Source organism: Garra rufa, chromosome 12 (genome assembly GCF_049309525.1).
Source record: "Garra rufa chromosome 12, GarRuf1.0, whole genome shotgun sequence".
Lineage (NCBI taxonomy): Eukaryota > Metazoa > Chordata > Actinopteri > Cypriniformes > Cyprinidae > Garra > Garra rufa.
Genome location: NC_133372.1, coordinates 3,408,114 through 3,427,916, shown reverse-complemented (window position 1 = coordinate 3,427,916; position 19,803 = coordinate 3,408,114). Strand labels below are relative to the sequence as shown.

Here is a 19,803-nt window from a genome sequence, read left to right as displayed (position 1 = left end):
TTTACATATTTGAAAAAGTAACTATTGTAACTTAAAAAGTAATGCGTTACTTTACCACTTACTTGGGAAAAAAGTAATCTGATGACGTAACGTGCGTTACTTGTAATGCGTTACCCCCAACACTGGTCACATCACTTCCCACATTGTTCACTATTACAGAGAAAGCATCATGTTGCTTGATTTTGTTTAAACAATTAAATATGCAAACTGAACGCGGATGTCTGTCTAGATATATATGCATATTACTCATTGTGTGCTGCACTGTATCCACCCGCTAAAAAAAAAAAACAGACATCACTCATGCATTTCCAATTAAGTAATTGTTTGAGGTGTTGGTTCTATTGATAGTAAAATTTGTATAACTTCACGTGAATGTGGTCTAGCAACTTTAGAGGAACAGGAGGAGCAGGAGGATGCTGTATAAAAGCACAGTAAATGAAGAATCTGAATCAAACACTAAAACCCACAATCAAGCTGCATATCATGGACGGTAAGCAATTTTTACAGCTATTTATGGCTTTAGAAAGAACTTATTGCATTAATCTTTTCTGTTGCGTCTAATCTTTTTTTGTGTAACACTTTTTATGAAGCCCGTATAATATATTATTATTATTAGTATATTATTAGTATTCTTAAGTTATTGTAATGAATGCATAATGCATTATAAAAAACCTTACAATATGTTGTATCATCTCATGAATATTCATAAAAACAGTTTTAATGTATTATAATAGCTTTTAAGAGTATTATGTCCTCATAGTTATAATGTATTATTAGTCTCATATCTTGCCATGTCACTCATGTCACTTTACTTAAAGCATACAGAGACTTAAGTATAAGTAATAATATAAGTTATATACAATAAGTCACTTAATTTATAAGTAATAATAATACTAATAATATTTCTCAAAGAGCCATAAGATCAGGTATAAGACAGCTTTTCATAAGTAACTCTGCAACTGCATGCCAGCTAGCAGTAATTATTAGTAGTAGTATGCTAAATATACACTAACACTGTATTTTGATGGTTCCTCAAAAGACAAACTGATAAGTAACTTTGCAAGTGTATGAACCTTCTACCTACCCTAACCTTAACCTAAGTCTAATACTCTGTTAGTTGACCTGTAGTTGCTAAGTTGCTTATAGTCAATAGACTAAGGGGACCATCAAAATAAAACGTAATATAATGTAAAACTTTTAAGTATTATAACTTTTAATGTTTTATAATTGTTGTGATTATTCATGAGTTGATATAACATTTTACAAGGTTTTTTAAAATGCAATATACATTCATTATAATGCCTTAGAAATACTTTTAAAATGCATTAGAAATAGGGGCTTCATAGAAAATGTTACCTTTTTTTTGATTTCAGATTATTTTAAGAAGATTAATTATAATAGTTAATAATTAACTATTCATTAACTACTATTTTAAACACTTAAATATTTCTAGTGGTACAATTATTTTGCTTTTTTTGCTTACCAACCAGCTTTACAGATAGTTTAGAACAGGCCCGGTCTTATCCAATTTGGCGCCCTAGGCAAGATTTCAGGTGGCTCCCCATTGCATCGCAGTAAATTCCACTGCTAGTGTACATATACTCATAAGAAACTTAATAGCTTTGTCTTGGACATTCTTTTATTTAAATAAAGCAATTGCACATTCAAAATACTTAGAAATAATTAAACTGAACATATGGAATACAATATAAATAGCTTACATAAAGTATTAGATTTAAATACTCCCTAAATAAAAAATGTAAACAAGAGACATTAACTTATAAATACAATATAAATACGGCACTGTGCAAAATAAGATATTAAAAAAACAAGTAGGCACAAAAAAATGCAAGGATTTCAGGGCTCGCAAAATTTCAAAATCTCTGGTAGCCCTTCAGGCAGGTGCTATTCAGATTTTGGTTGCCCGAAAATTAATTTAACTAGCCCAAATAAAAAAAGACCTTAAAAAAAAAAAAAGTATAGAAAATCAGATCAGGAGTCTAAATGTCAATCAAAAATATGTTCAATACACAAATATAAACAAATATCAAGGAAGGAATTTTATTTCACTATTTAGTGTATCTGCAGAATTTTTAAATATCAATTTAAGGCAATTTGTGACCCTTTTTAAGAGCTGCACAAGTCAAATGACCAGTATCAGTAGGACTGGACAATGAACGGTAGAACATTCAGCAATAAAATGGCATGATTTATAATTCAGATAGAGGTTCACACAAAAACAAAATATCTTATACAATGGCATTTCAGCCTTTATACCATTAAAAGGGATAAATCGAGTATTATATTTATTTAAAACATAAATATTACTGTCTTAATTGTTTAGATTTTTAGAAGGCACATTTACCTCTTTCACATTTACAACTATGTGTTTGCTGCATAAAAACATAAGTCGATAATTGCAATCATTTGACCATAAACAGCTGAAAAAATGTGGAAATAAAAAATCATTCTCTGTCAAGAGGGGGCGCTGAAATACCACGGTTTCCCTAGTAACGGCTGTACACAAAGCAGCATTAATGCAGTTTTATCAGGCATGAAATGAAAATGCCAACGATACGTTTCTGAGGACAGTCGGTTCCCTTCAGATACATACATATAAAGACATAAGTGCCGCGTTGTGACTTTGAAACCTGCAGGTGCATATTTATTCAATGACATCATTGCCTTTTGAAGTTTAATCCAGCCCTATCGCAATTCCTGTCTTTCCGTCCCCAAATGTAAGACCTCCTAAATTATAATTTCTAAAACTTGACATTTCTTATGCTATTTAACATATTTAAAACTTTTTATGGCCTTAAATTTGATACAACTAAATTGAGGAGTTTTTAAGGACCTGCAGGAGCCCTCTACTTTACAATAGCCTATCAAAAAAACGACCACCTTGTAGCAAGTAAAGTCTGATTATTCGGAAGAGGGGGGCGTCTTAGGCAAGAAGGCTATATTACTACTACTACTACTACTCAGTAGGCTTTGCTATGTAGTTAAATTAATGTGGGCTTATTCTTTTCTGAAGTCATAATACCAACTGGAATCTATATGGGGACCCCCTACTCACTGGAATAGGGGAAGTTACACTTTTTTTCTGGCGCCCCCTGGATGTACGGCGCCCTTAGCATTTGCCTATACTGCCTATGCCACGGGCCAGCCCTGGTTTAGAAAATAGTTTGCACTAAATTCTATTAAAGTAATGATATTTTTATTTAAATAATTACAAATATATTTATATATTTTATCTATTCAAATAATGAGAAATAACATCAAATTTGCTCATTTTTACAGCATTCAGGATTCGTACTATCAACCTTCAAAAGGTGCAAAACCAGACCCTCCACAAGACCGAAGGTCTGAGTTCCACCACTGTGGTTCTGCGGAGAGGACAGGCCTTCACAGTGACTATCAACTATGACGGACGAGCATTCGATCCACTAAAGGAAAAAATGATCTTCCAAATTGTTTTAGGTATGTTTGTGTGTTTGTGTGATGGGTGTGTGAATTAAAAATGCTACTTCCTACTTCACCTCTTATCACTCTCCCTCTATTATGATGAAATGACTCAGGAGGATTCACTGCACTATTTCACAACAGGAAAAGCATTGTAACCAATGCAATTATTTGCAATACTTTAACGAATCTTTCCATGCAGCATTGTAGCTGATGTGATTATTTGCAATACTTAAACTAAAAATGATCACGACTATGAAAAAGTCAAACATGAAACAAACAATATAATTTAAGTTTATTCCAATATATGCAGTTATAAAAGTAGTTTGCATGTTATTTTAGTATCATTGATATACTATCATAATTTTTACTATCATAATTTTAAACTATTTTCTGTTTCAATTAAATTTGAGTCATTTTATGTTTTTGTCATTTTTATTATGTTTTTATGTTTTAGTTTTAGTGTATACTCTCAAAAAGAGTTATAAATGCTGCCTTAGCATCTAACTGAAATATGCTTACATTTTTTGTATTTTATTTTATTTCAGTTAACAACTAACAAGATTTTTTTATGATTACTTTACTAGTCTAACTAATAAAAATCCTGGTATAAACTAAATACATTAAAAGTGACCTATAAAATCGGTCCCTTTTGGAGAAAATGAATAGTATTTTATGTCCAGAGCCTTATTTTTGTGTTATTTTCCTCTCTTTCCTCTCTGCAGGTCCGCTGTCTGTGGATGTCCCGGTCTCCAGGCTTGCACAGCCCTCTCTGACTCAATGGACTGCTGTTCTGGAGAGAAGCGTCCCAGGCCCGACTGCCGCCCGTACTCTATCAGTATCACTGTCCAGCCCTGCGTCTGCTTCTATCGGCGTTTACACGCTCAAGCTAAGAGTCAAGCCCCGCCTGAGTGTAGAAAGAACACACTCGGTCGGCCAGATCACCCTCCTCTGCAACCCATGGTGCCAAGGTGAGTGCTGTGACTCCATGCAAAACTGGAGTAATTTTCTGCAAGTTGCAATGTGATTGCTAGTTATTTACTAGTCCAAATCACTCTACATCAAGTCTGATCGCTTAGAAACGTAAATGAAGAAGCACCACTTATTTTTTTGAGCATAATACCTGTACACTTGGGGTTGACAATATAATGGTTTTGAAAGAAAGCTACTCATCAAGGGCAGGCTGCATTTAGTTAATTAAAAATTCCATAAAATATATTATTACAATTTAAAGGTGCCATAGAATGGAAAACTGTATTTACCTTGGCATAGTTGAATAATAACAGTTCTGTACATGGACATGACATACCGTGAGTCTTAAACACCATCGTTTCATCCTTATATATATCTGGTGTTTGCAAAAGACCACTTAAAAAGGGGCCAACTCCAATATAACACGGACTATGACGTTACTGTCTCAGGATCGTTAATAGTTACGCCCCTAACATTTGCATCGCCCAATCATCAGAAGTTCTGCAAGTAGGCTATTGTGAAAAAACAAAGCAAGGACAATAGTGAAAATGGCAGATCACAGGAATAAATGTTATGTTCCAGGTTGTGCAGGAGATGTTAAGTGCAGGCATAGATTGGTGTCTGAACTCAGAAAGGCACGGAAAACAAATAAGGCATTCTAATAAAATAACACAAACCACTAAAGGGACATGGTTAGCTTCCTGTTAGCCTGTTACATTGCAGTACATAAGATTTCACTTACCACATAAACAGAGTAAGAATAGATGACTGCGCGGACGGTGGCGAATGATTTGCAGATCCTGATCACCGCTGACAGCATCTAATGCCAAATGTGGTAAGTACTGCCGCTGTAGTATAACGTTACACAAATAACATGCAATAGCAAATTTCAAAAGTGAAAGAAAAAGTTATCCTGCATTCAAAATGGCAGTTTCAATGCCCCGCATTTTAATAGCAGCTCAAGCTCCGTAATTAAATATATATATTTTATCCATGTGTTACCTTAGTGAATTACTGAAATGGGCCGCTCTGTGAAACAGCCAATCAGAGCAGAGCTCATCATTATTATTCATGAACCTTCCAAATAAGGTAATAACAGACCATTTCATTCTAGGGACAAATACTATGGTTGTAAATGGACTAGTAAAACTGTTTCTTACCTAAGCCATATACCTTCTATGTAGATATCAGAGAACAATTTAAAATATTGTATCAATGCATTCTATGGCACCCTTAAAATAGCTGTTTTCTATGTGAGTACATGTTGAAATGTAATTGATTGCTGTGATCAAAGCTGAGTTTTCAGTGTCACAAGATCCTTCAGAAATCATTCTAAAATGCTGATATGCTGCTCAATTATTATCAACTGCTGCTTCATATTATTGTGGAAATCAGGATTCCTTGATGAAAAGAAAGTTCAAAAGAGAAGTAATTATTTGAAATAGAACTTTTGCAACATCATACATACCTTAACTGTCACATTTGATCAGTTTAATGCATCCTCGTTCGATAAAAGCTTTAAAAAATAGTGAGTGTCTTTCATTGTGTTGCTTTTACTGCCCTTTTATACACCTCTAAAATCACAGTAATGCATAGCCTCTTGTCACTTACTGCTTTCAATTTTTGTCATTACACACAGATTGCCTATAAAATAAACGGTTGTGTTTTTCTGCAGCTGATTCAGTGTTCCTGGAGTCAGAGGATCTGAGGACTGAGTATGTCACGAGTGATATTGGTGTGCTGTTTAGAGGTAGCTCTGGAAACTACAGCGCAAAACCCTGGTCATTAGATCAGGTGAGATGTTTGACCATTGACTGACAGCACAGCACTGAACAACGGCTTCATATTAATTCCCATCATGCATTAATGTGTTTTCAGTATGAAAAAGGGATACTGGACATCTGTATGAAATTGCTGCAGCTGAGTCCTCAAAATCGAGCAGACTTGAGAAAAGATCTGCAGAACCGCAGCGATCCGGTGTACATCGGCCGTGTGATTTCAGCGATGGTGAGGATCTGCTCTCATTCTCTCCTCTTCACTCTTTCTCTCTCTGTATGTATTAATACAGTCTCTGTGTCTTTCTAAACAGGTGAATTCTAATGATGATAAAGGGGTGTTAATTGGAAGATGGTCAGGTAACTACAGCGATGGCGTCAACCCCTCAACGTGGTCCGGCAGCGGAGATATTCTCAAGAAGTGGGCAGAAACACAATTTAGATCTGTGAAATATGGACAGTGCTGGGTGTTTGCTGCTGTCATGTGTACAGGTGAGACAAGTGTAGTTTAATTTTTGGGTGAAATACTCCTTTAATGGGTCATTGGTCATTTAATTGGTGCTGCTGATGATGAATATCTAATGTGTTTGTTTGTGTGAAAGTAATGAGAGCCCTTGGCATTCCGACTCGAATTATCACCAACTTCAACTCCGCTCACGACACAGACGGAAATATGGTGATTGAGGAATATTATGATGAGAATGGGAAAAAGCTGTCCATCAGTGGCGATAGCATCTGGTGAGTTACATTAAACAGCTAAAAAGCCTCTGTAGTTATAGTGCTAAAACATACATTAATGTTCAAATGTTTCTTCTTCAAAAAAATCCATAGGATGTTTTATCTATGCTTGAGTAAAAGCATCTCCACTCTTTAGGCTAAACTATAAAAAAAAAAAAAAACTGAATGATTGCAGTGAAATGGCAATAATTCATTGTTTCAGCCTTTTTAAACTGAGTTGAAAGTGTTTGGCCTTTTTCAGGAACTTCCATGTGTGGGTGGAGAGTTGGATGAAGAGGCCTGATCTGGGTCAAGGTTATGACGGATGGCAGGTTCTCGATGCCACACCACAAGAGAGGAGTGGAGGTCAGTCATTGATTTTCCCAAGGATAATGCATGTAAAAATCTTGCTAAAAAGATCAGTTTCGTAGAGGCTTGTTTATGCTGGTTAGTACTGGTCTGGTGGGCCAGTTTAGTTGTGTTTTTTTTGAGCTGGGATTTTGATGATAATCATACTTAAACATCAATATTCTGTCACAGGATTTTTCCGCTGTGGTCCTGCTAGTGTTAAAGCTGTTTATCAGCAAAAGGTGGAGGCGCAATACGATGTGCCGTTCGTTTATGCAGAAGTGAATGCGGATGTGCATACAAAGATCGTCAGAAATAGGACGGTATTATCAACCAGCGTTGATAAACGCAGAGTTGGAGCCCTGATCCTCACCAAAAGTCCAGGATCCACGAGTCAGCAGGATGTCACATCAGAATATAAAAATGAGAGGGGTAAGAGAAAGAGTGATAAAAAGACAAAAACGTACTGTTAAAATACTGTTAGTTTCATACAAAAATCTCTTTCTTTCACATTTAGATGAAACACCATATCGTGAACCAGCTGTTAGTGGTAAGTCATTCTAGCTTTCTAATGTTTAAAGCTGTATGCAAATCTGAGGAGGGTAAAAAAAGGAGAGATTAAAAAAGACAAAAATGTACTGTTTAAATACTGTTAGTTTCAAAAATCTCATTCTTTCACATTTAGCTGGAAGACCATCTCATAAACCAGCTGTTAGTGGTAAGTCATTCTAGCTTTCTAATGTTTAAAGCTGTATGCAAATCTGAGGAGGGTAAAAAAAGGAGAGATTAAAAAAGACAAAAATGTACTGTTTAAATACTGTTAGTTTCAAAAATCTCATTCTTTCACATTTAGCTGGAAGACCATATCGTGAACCAGCTGTTAGTGGTAAGTCATTCTAGCTTTCTAATGTTTAAAGCTGTATACAGAACTGAAGAGGGTAAGAGAAAAAGTGATAAAAAAGACAAAATTTATACTATTGAAAAACTGTTAATTTCTTACAAAAATCTTCTTTTACATTTTGCTGAAATGTCATCTTCCGCATCAGATGGTTCTGGGTCTGGTAAGTCATTCTAGCTTTCTAATGTTTAAAGCTGAAGTGCAATTCATTTGAATTCATTTCAGCATCACCAAATATAAAAAATAAAGGTTTTTGGTGTAACATTACACAGACACAGGCAATTAACACATTGAATTAAAGGTGAAATGTACAGGTAGTAATAATGAAATAGTATCTTGTAAAACATACTCCAGTAATCTCTGTTTTGCTACAAATAAACTTTAAAGAAAAAAAAAACAAAACATTTTTTAAAGGTTTCTTGAACACTTGAACAATATTTTTATGTAAATATTTTGTTTATGAGTTTTATGAATAAAGATGTTTTTTTGTTTTTTTTTAGGTTTTGCTGGTGGGGCAGGGGCAGGAGCAGGGGGAGGTTCTGCTGTGGCAAGGGAAGGTAAGTTCTAGCATTTGTTTTTACTTAACACTGCTCTTTGTTTGAGTAATATGACATAATCCAACATGTATTTTTTTGTAGCTTCTAAGGGCGTTGCAGTTTCTCTCAAGCTTCTGAAACCCCCTGTACTTGGAGAAAACATTTCTTTCAGCATCACAATCGTTAACAATGAAGCTGCTCCAAAACAGCTGAAGAAACATGTAAACGCTCAGAACAAGGTGTACAACAGCAATCCAACTGAAACCTTCTGGGAGGCTCATGAGGACATAAAGATTGGCCCGAATGAAAGTAAGTCCTGCGACATGCAAAAATTCATTAGAATGAGTATAAAATGTACTCATAACAAACAAAAATTAATAAAATCACAGATGCAAGTGTTTTACACGATTCATTCGGCTGTAGGGGTGGACCATTTGCCATATAAGGTAACAAAACATCAATGATAAACTGCTGATTTGGTTTAGATGAATGGATATAAATCTAACATCTATTGTACGCTGACAAATGTTGCTTTTGGCAGATATGATATAGACCAGTTCAGAGTAGACGTGACAGTTACATCAATTACAGCTGTGCACGCATAGTGGCTGCAGAAAAACACTGGTAACAAGTGGAGGTAAACAGATAAAATCCATGGAATGAGAGAAAAAAAATATGTCAAAATCGGAATGCAAATAATTTTTAAAGAATACTGTCATCAAAGACTCAATTTGAAGCTAAACGCAGATGTTTAAACAGACATGCTATGGATAAAAAACTGCTATGATTCCTCTACTTTTAAAACATACATTTGATTTAAACAGTAGGTCTCCATAATATTCACATATGCTGTTCATAGAGGACGTATATTAACTCGTCAGTTGCAGCATGAAGTATTATTTAAACCTATTACTAAAAATTTACATTTTTAAATAACTTTAATTTATTTTATCACACAAGTCTTTTTTTCTTGCAAATGCAAGTTTATATCTTCTCATTCAGACTTTATAACTCAAAAATATTGAGTTTGTCAATTCTGAGGGGAAAAAGCCAGAAGTATGGGATATAAACTCTTATTCTGAGCCGAGGAGAAGAGAGAGAATGACAAATTGTTTTTCCTTATTAGAATTGTGAGAATGAAATCAGAATTTTTTTTAATATAATATCAAATTGATCTTTTTTTATTCTTTTATTCCATGCTACTTGAAAACCATAATTTCTGCCACCAGCTCTGAACCCCACAAAAACGTCATCGCTGTTTCAGATCTGTAAGACATCCAAATGAGAAGGAAAAAAATAAAACATCTAAACTTTGGTGAAGACAGTCAGTTCCCTTTAAACTCCGGCCACCAATTGTATCTCGATTCCTTTAACATCTTAACCATCTTGTAGCATACTACTGTGAAATATTCATGATGGAATGCATACTGTATGCTGTTTATTTTATAGTAGGCAGAGTAGTATTACATTGCACACAGTCGGTATGCATAGCAAAATTCTTCTACTTGCAAGTAAAAACATCCATCTGGACCACGTGATACAGCAAAAACGTGGCGAATTGATTCATTAGGAATTGTGAGGTCATGTAAATGAATCTTGTTTACTGTATTCCACCAGCTGTAACTGCAAAACATGAGATATCCTTCAAAGAGTACATGCGGGAGGAGACTGCAGACGACGCTCTGGTTAACCTGGCTGTGGTTATTGAGGATGTGAATTCTCAGGAGAGAGTGCTGGCAGCAGAAGAGTTCAACATCCGCAGCCCTACTCTCACTGTACAGGTATTCGGTGGCCAAAACAACAAGGTGTTGTTTCATGACTAAATTAAACCATTTTTAGATGTTTTTGCATCATTTATGCCTTGTAATGCACATTATAATGCATTGTTTGAGCTCATGAATAATTGTGACCACTGTTATAATACTTACCTCTTCAATGTTACACCTTGAGAAAACAACGCATTAAAGCATGACAAACAACCAGTTTTAGATGTAAGAAGGAATCTTCAAATACTATAATGCATTTTAACTTTGGTTGTAATTATTTATGAAAATATAGAATGCTTTACAACGTACATTGTGAATACCTTTAGAATGCATTAAACATAAAATTCACAAGTAGAAATTAACTAAATAAATTTGTGTTTTCTTCCAGGTTCAAAATGAGTCATCAGTTGTCATTAACGCACCGCAAGTTGCCACGGTGTCCTTCATGAACCCGTTCGACACTGCAGTGAGTGGAGAACTGATCATATCTGGTTCTGGACTCTTGGAGGAGAAGGTTAAAATGAGGTGCGTAAAATGTGTCATTTTAGTTTTTAAAGCTCTTTTCTGAGCATTATCAAATTAATTCACACAAATGACTTGTCAGATAGCCACGCCCCCAAACGCACACCATTGGTTGATACAATGTGTCAGGCTGGTCAGAATGTTTAGAAAGTGTCACAGTGTTACAATTTCCAGGAGAATCAGCTTTCAAATGTATCTGCATCCTTTGCTTGTATAAAAGAAAGTATTGTAACATCCAAAAAGGATACACAGTACCCTTACGATTAATCCGTTTTTAATCCATTTAATTAGCAACTTTAGTAGAAACTAAGTTATTTTTTCCATTGTCAGGTTGACTTCTGCAAAACCATTTCAGAATTTACAATAGTAACCATATTTTTATAGAGGCAGAGAAAATAAACAGTGAATCAAGTTTTTTACAACAATAAATCCACATTATACATTACTGACATCAAAAGCAATGAATAAATCCAAAATAGATCCCGTAATGAATTTAGTTCCCATACCGAATTGAGTAAGTCTGACAGGTGTCAGACAATTGAGTACATATAGTTTTAAATCTGTAAAATAGGAGGGGTTGTTTCAGAGATTTTTGACATGATTAACTTTGTCATCAGTTTCACTGCTACAGTGTCTATAATAAGTGTCAGTACACACTTGATAGTCAGCATTTCTGACGAACTTCTGCAATCGTATGCATATCACAGAAACCCATATTTGCTCATTTGTGTGCTAAACCTGCAGATTTGCACCATTATTTGTGGCCCTGGACAATGAAACCAGTCTTAAGGAGCACTAGTATATTTGTAGCAGTAACCAAAAATACACTGTATGGGTCAAAATTATTATTTTATGCCAAAAATATATAGTAAGTAAAGATCATGTTCCATTGAGATATTTTGTAAATTTCCTACAGTAAATGTATGAAAACTTAATTTTTGATTAGTAATATGCATTGCTAAGAACTTCATTTGGAAACTTTAAAGGCGATTTTCTCATTTATTTTGATTTTTTTGGCACCATCAGATTCCAGATTTTCAAATTGTTGTATTTTGATCAAATATTGTCCTATGCTAACAACCATACATCAATGAAAAGCTTTTAGAAAATGTGTAAACTGACTCTTATGACTGTTTTTGTGGTCCAGGGTCACATGTACACTTTACATTTTTTTGTAAATCACTAACTCTAAACATGAGCAGCAGTAATAAAGGTGCTGGTAATAATAGAAGTAATGCATGCCTGTTTTTGTTCTAAATGTCCCATGCTTTATATTTCAGGGTTACAATCCAGCCAAAAGAAACCATGAGGAAACCTGTCAATTTCACTCCCAAGATGGCAGGTTCCAAGATGCTTTCTGCTAGTCTAGTGCTGACGAATCCTCCTACTGTCCTGCACGGATTCACAACCATCAATGTTAAAGGATCTTAGAGTCAAACATCTTAAGAAAGTGCTACACCAGTGATAGAAACACATTTAGAAATGATTGCTTTTTAGTTACTTTTTTAATTTCACTCTAAAAATATTTTTGTTTGATTCACTATTATTTAGGGACAAGCTTCAATATGCATTATACTTGTTTGCAATCTGTTCACATGCTGTCTCCAGCAGAGGGCAGACTTGTGGCAGACTTGTTAGGTCAGACACAGCAATGAGTGCAAATATTTTAAATACTGACATGTATTGGACAAGTTACAAGTATTTTAGAAAAAGGCTGACAAAATACATCAATATTAAAAATGACCACAGACTACATATGTGATGCTTTAAATTTGAGGACTTTTGTGGGTAGATTTTTAGTGACATTTTGACTTTGTTTTGAATGTTTATATATTTGCACGGTAAAACAATAAAATATCCTAAGTAAGAAAATTATTTGTGTCTGTGTGTGTGGTGTAAATGTTCCTCTACTGTAGTCAATTCTGTGTTTCTCTGGGGTTTGGTGTTGATGTGATCTCCTCTGACAGCAGATGCTACATTTATTGATCTGTCTAATGGAGGAGTAGCTGGAAACAGTTAAGTGCCACAGCTTTATTGTGTTCCGGTCTCTGCAAGTCTGAAACCCTCTAGAAAGCATCAGAGAATAACAGTAACAAACTCACTGGTACAACAACAAGTGTGATTAAACTGAACATGAGCTATAGAAATACAAATCATGGTGTTGTTTAACTTTATGGCCATCTGTATGAGAGAAGAAATGCTGTTTAACCATAACAATAGTCCACCCTGCTGGTGATAAAGGCATAAACAGTGTTTTTGAGATGATAGTATGCTGATTTACTTAATGCTTTGACATGACTACTGAAACTAAGGTCCGACTCCAGAATCACACCAAGATTCTTTACTTGATTTTTAGTTGTTCATCTTTGTTACTCGTTGGAGTCTCAATATTCCGGCGCCACCCTTCTAGCTCGCTTCCACGGCAAGGCTTGACGCGGTCCATAACCTCCAGCAGCTCTTCGTATGCAGGGCAGGAAGGCTGAGAGGACTCGGCTTCGGCCTCCTCGTCCTCATCCATCATTTCCTGCTCGTCTTGGGTAGAACCCAGAAATGGTGTCCCTTCGAAAGGGAACTAATTACCAGGCAAAGTAAGTATTACGTTACTTTAAAAAAAAAATCTAATTTAATATAACTATAAAATATCACCTGCGTTCTTAGCCACTAATTTTGTGGCGGTATGTGACGATGTGAGGTGCTTTAATAGAATTACTTGTCACCAATGCAGAGAGACTCTTTTTTTCTGGGCATTAGTTGCCCGTTACATAAACATTTTTGCCTTTCACATCAGCCAGGGAAAAGCAGTGCTTATACTTCTAGCTTGCAAAAGCTACCTTTGAACTTGTTGGACTTGCCATCGTTGTGACTCCTGAATGTTGGTCCGTGCGACTGACTTTGCATGTGCTTGTGTGTGAACTCCCTCACTACTCTGCCTCTGATTGGCAAACAATCAGCCCCGAACACACACAAACACACACACACACCCCAGAGAAAAAGAGGTCCTATGGCTGAGAGAGATGCTGCTCAGTTCTCAGTTATAGTTACGCGCATTTTATTGTCAGTAACGGTAACGGTGTTGTAACGGGGGAAACGGTAATTTGTTTGATTACTTGTTACTGAAAAAAGTCTCGCCATTAGTAACGCTGTTTATTTGTAGCGTCGTTATTCCCAGCACTGCCAGTCAGAAACCAGATTGAAAATGGTCCAGATATCCAAATCTCGGCAATTACAGAATATAGTTTATTCTAACACTACCTTTTCAATATTCTTGCCTATAAAAGGAAAGGAAAGGAGGTGGAGTGAGGCCAAGTATGGTGACCCATACTAGGAATTTGTGCTCTGTATTTAACCCATCCAAGTGCACACACACAGTAGTGAACACACACACTCCACATTGCTGCAACGCCTGGGGAGCAGTTGGTACGGTGCCTTGCTCAAGACTGGTAATTCACTCCCCCACCTACAATCCCTGCCGGACCTGAGACTCGAACCTGCAACCTTTGGGTTACAAGTCTGACTCTCTAACCATTAGGCCACGGCTGCCCCAAGGAAGCCTGCTATTGTTCTATCCTTGTTAATTGTGGTGTTATCAAGATTGCAGTTTTCAGGGAGTTTGAAAAGTCCAAGAAAGGAGTGAAGCATTCACCACTTCTAAGAGATGTGCTCCAAAACGTTAAACACATTTTTGAAAAAAGATGTGGGTAGTGTGTCAAGATATAGCAGATTGACAATTTAAGGTGCTGTACTATATTTTCCAAAGTTTTGCAATCAATTGCCTTAAAAACAGACAGTAACTTTTTTTTGAAATTGTGGTCGAATCTGTTTGTCATTTGCATAACTTGAGGAAGTGTTGATCATCTTTTGATTATTATTGATCTTCTTGAAAAATAATTAAGCAAAGTCATTACATTTGCTATAGGAGTGCATTTCACTGGGAATCAGACTTGGGTTGTTTGTTAGTTTCTCAAAAGTAGCAAAAAGAGTGTGAGTGTTTTTTAGGTTACTGTTTATAAGGTGTAAGAAGAATGTCTGTCTATCTGTGGTTAGTTCTACATTGAAAGCATGAAGGCTGTCTTTATAGATGTCTTTATAGATGTCTTTATAGACATTTATAGTGATTTTCAAGTTTCGTCTTCCACCACATCCGCTCAGTTATTTCTGATTGTCTTTTCATACTCTCCAAGGTGATTTTTGTCTGCCAGTCTTCTTACTGACTTTCACAGGAGCAATATCATCAATAACATTCTTAATTTGAGTTAAAGGAATCCAGGAGAAAAACAACAGAGTCTGCAGAAATGCTTAGTGTTAAAGATATAGCCTTAATTAATAGCACACTAGTGTTCTTGTTGATGGATCTCTTTCTGACAGAGAGAGATCTAGATTCAATGGTACCAGAGATCAATATATCAAAGAAAATACAGAAGTGATCAGATAGTGCTACAGTACATCCTTAATAACAATAGATGAAATGTTTAGACCTCTACTGATGAGTAAATCTAGAGTGTGTCCTCAATTGTGTGTAGGTCCATGCGCATGCTGAATCAGGTCAAAAGTGTTTAAAACAGCTATAATTTCTTGTAGTTTTGATTTCTGCAGTATCTATGTGAATATTAAAATCCCCTGCAATAAATAGTCAAACTCTGAGGAAATTATAGATAACAGTTCTGTGAACAAAGGTTGGAGAGTATTTTGGAGGCCTGTAAATAATGATAAACAGAATGCATGGTGACACATATACAGCCAAGAAAGACACATACAGCCAAATTCTAACTATTTCAGTAAATGTATTATACATACCAGATAATTAATGTTATTGCAACCATTATATTTATTAAACAGATATAGCTCCATTATCCATTAGAGTTAGTCTGTAAGTCTAAATTTTATGCACATCCGCATTTATTCCCACAGTTTGCATTCTTCCTTCCAAAACAGTATGGGCCCTATATAGATGGTGCAATGTGGCGCCAGGCATGACACAAGTGATTTTTGCTAGTTTCAGCCCAATGCAGTTATAATTTTACATCCTGCAGCATGTTGTTTAAATAGCAAATGCATTTGTGCCCATGGGAAATGAGGTGTGTTTAGGCGCATTGTTGCTATTTTGAAGCAACTAAAATAGACTGTGCCATTGACCAACTAAAACCTAAAGTCTAAAGTCAATGTCGCAATATTTTATTGTTATTTAAAGAGCGTTTTAGTAATATGTGCCAAAAGACAGATGCACAATGCACATACACTCTGCTTATTACACACACAGGGACACGTAGCAGCACACAAACATGCCAAATATTAAAAATAAAATGACTACAACGTAAAATATTATAATTGTGTACATAAATATAAAAATGCGCTGTACGATTTAGACCATGCGCTTTTAGTTAAAATAGGGCCCTAAGTGTATGCATTTGCATTTCATGAGGCAGTACTAAATGACAAACTGCTGCTTATTATTCACAGTGAGACCATTGAAACTAAACAGGAGTGTATTGGAAGGTTGTATGGTTATTGTGTGAAACTCCTGTCCTGTGCCATTAATCACCATTTTGTTCAGTCCAATCCTTCATCAGATCATTTGCTACAAACTGACAATTTCGTCATCTTTTTCACACCCTCCAAACTCATGCGGCTGTGTGTGTGATGCTTTGTTATTACTGGCAGGATTTCATCATAACCAAATCTGCCATGTAGAGTTATATAGCACACACCCACATCCACAAACAATGTTTATGTGGTATTCGTGTAATGTGCTGTCATGTTTTTTGTGCTATTACTATAACCGATACTGCAGAACTGCAGAAAACATTGTGTTCAATATAAATTTCTATCCAGCATTATAGATGAAGCAAGAAAAATCGTACATCAAATTACTGAATAGTGAAACGTCTTGACAAAAGTTTAATATGGTAATTAACTCTCCCAATTAATAACACTTAATCATACTTATTGATTCTGAACTCATATTTTCGAATGTTTGCATAATAATTTTGACTTTTTATCTCATAATTGTCAGACGTGTGTGTTTAGTTTTGTTCCATGTGTTTTTTTCCCTCAGTTTTCCCTTGTGTATTTCCATGCCCATATTTGGTTCTTCCCGTTTCTGTTTCTATTGGTGTTAATTTGACTCAAGGTGTTCCTTGTCATTAGTCTAATTTAGCTCATGAGTTGTGCACTTAAGGAGTGTTTTGTTCTGAGGTTCTTTGTCTGGTGTCTATTGTTATCCCCTGTGTTATTATGTATTTCTTTTGGTTGTTTATTAAAGTCAGTTTAGCTGTGGAGCCTGCTGGCTGCTCCACAGTCAAGTCCGCCGACCGCTGTACTCTCAAGCTCGCTGGCCCTGCGCTTGCCATCCTGCTGGCCGCTGCACTCTCAGTTGTTCAGGGAGCCCTGGCAGTTCAGGGGGCCATGGCGGAGCGGGCACCTCGGGTAGTCATGGCGGATCAGCGGGCTCCACCATGGCCCTCTGAGCTGCCTGCTTCGCAATGCCCCCCTGAGCTCCCCACTCTGCTAGGGTTCCCTGAACTGCCTGTCCCACCATGGCCCCCTGAGCTGCCTGCTTCGCAATGCCCCCCTGAGCTCCCCACTCTGCTAGGGTTCCCTGAACTGCCTGTCCCACCATGGCCCCCTGAGCTGCCTGCTTCGCAATGCCCCCCTGAGCTCCCCACTCTGCTAGGGTTCCCTGAACTGCCTGTCCCACCATGGCCCCCTGAGCTGCCTGCTTCGCCATGCCACCCTGAGCTCCCTGCTCTGCCAGGGCTCCCTGTACTGCCTGTCCCAACATGGTCCCCTGAGCTCCCCGCTCTGCCAGGGCTCCCTAAACTGCCTGTCCAACCATGGCCCCCTGAGCTGCCTGCTTCACCATGCCCCCCTGAGCTCCCCGATTCGCCAGGGATTCCTGAACTGCCTGTCCCACTATGGCCCATTGAATTGCCTGCTTCGCCATACCCCCCTGAACTGCCTGTCCCACCATGGCCCCCAGAGCTGCCTACTTCGCCATGCCCCCCTGAGCTCCTGCTCCGCTAGGGCTCCCTGAACTGTGTAACGTGAAGATGGAGGGAAGCCAAGCCACGAAGCATTTAGTACAACTCCGGTAATGAAATAAAATAGCGAGGCAGGAGACAAAGTGGAGGGATTTTCACATTGCACATTTATTCTCAGATGCAGACCATACAAGCCAGGTCTCACGGCATAACTATTACCTTCGGTAAAATAATAACCGGACAGAACGTTCGTGGTCTGTAGCTTTCACCAGCGTCCACATTACTAAAGGTGTTACGCAGTGACAAAATAAAAAGGGGGCGCCACCGTGTGGTGTCAACTGGTAATGCTCTGCTGTACTCTGGCTGTTACAACTGCCTGTCCCACCATGGCCCCCTGAGCTGCCTGCTTCGCCATGCCTCCCTGAGCTCCCCACTCTGCCAGGGCTCCCTGAACTGCCTGTCCCACTATGGCCCCTTGAATTGCCTGCTTCACCATACCCCCCTGAGCTCTTCACTCTGCCAGGGCTCCCTGAACTGCCTGCTTCAGTTTATTTATCCAAGTCAGTTTATTTTTGAAGTATAGCTCCTTGTCTCCTCGCTTCCCACCGATGCACCGTGACAATAATTACTTAGTGTCTCATAATTTTGACTTTTTGTCATAATGTCTGTTTCTCATATTTAAAATTTTTGTCATAATTTCAGTTTATCTAATGATTATGACTTGGTAATTTTTTAATCAATTTAAACTTTTTATTTTCATAATTCCATTTTAAAATGTACATTTTACTTTTTTTATAATTTAGTCAATTATTTAAATAACTATTACTATTAAATTACTATTCTTTTTGTTATGATTTAAACTTGTAATCTTATTTAACTTCTCATAATTGTGACTTTGTAGTATATCATGTCATAATTTTGACTTATAAATAAATTATTTTGTAATAAATTTAGACGTAAATGACTTTGTAATAATTTCAACTTTGTCATAATGTAAACTTAACTATTTAAAAAAAATTTGGACAGGTAATAAATTATTACAGTATCTCCTAATTTTGACTTTTGTCAACTATTTTTATATTAATATATGTTTTCATAACTATGAATTTTGTCATAATTTAAACTTGTACTCATTTGAACTTCTCTTAATTGTGACTTAGTATCTCACAATTTTGACTTTTATCTCATTATTACAATTTAAAAAAAAAGTATGACTTAGTTCGTAATAATTTTGACTGTCATAATTTAAACGGTAATAAATTATTTAAAATGTAATAAATTATGACAGTATCTCATTATTGTGACTTATAGTTATGAATTAGTATCTCATAATTTTGACTTTTTGTCATTATGACTTTTATGTTATAATTATGTCTTTTTCATAATTTTGACATTCTATTAATACCATTCTGTTAAATACCTACCATATTATCAGTCCATATGACACAATGGTCTGCTCTGATCTAGAACACTTGTAATGTAATGCAAAATTTGGACTGTTTTTACAGTGTTTTTCAATTGGTCCTTCAGAAATCATTCCGATTTGCTGCTGATTTGCAAAAAACAAATAAATAAATAAAAATCTGATTGTGTTGAAATTAGTTATGCTGGTTCAATACAGTTAGGGTATGTTGAAAAACTCCCATCTTATTTTCACCTCCAAATTTAAAATCACCCTACATTGCAGCAGAAGTACTGACCCAGTGTTAACAAAGTGAATGTGCAAAACAGCTATGTAGGATGATTTTGAAGTTGGAGGAGAAATTTAGATGGGTACGTTTTAGGACATCCTCAGACCTCAGTCATACAATGACAAGGCATCATTCCTCA

At 36.5% G+C, this 19,803-nt stretch overlaps 1 protein-coding gene across 1 annotated transcript; it reads left to right on the top strand.

Moving 5' to 3' along the window:
- The first annotated feature begins 483 nt into the window (after positions 1–483).
- Positions 484–12,825, top strand: LOC141346807 (protein-glutamine gamma-glutamyltransferase 5-like). Its single transcript, XM_073851766.1, has 12 exons — positions 484–490; positions 3,301–3,480; positions 4,188–4,433; positions 6,110–6,228; positions 6,313–6,441; positions 6,524–6,701; positions 6,812–6,931; positions 8,673–8,729; positions 8,811–9,017; positions 10,326–10,489; positions 10,863–10,999; positions 12,277–12,825. The coding sequence occupies exons 1-12, from the start codon at positions 484–486 to the stop codon at positions 12,425–12,427; spliced, it is 1,695 nt and encodes a 564-aa protein (XP_073707867.1). The 3' UTR covers positions 12,428–12,825.
- Positions 12,826–19,803: the final 6,978 nt, after the last annotated feature.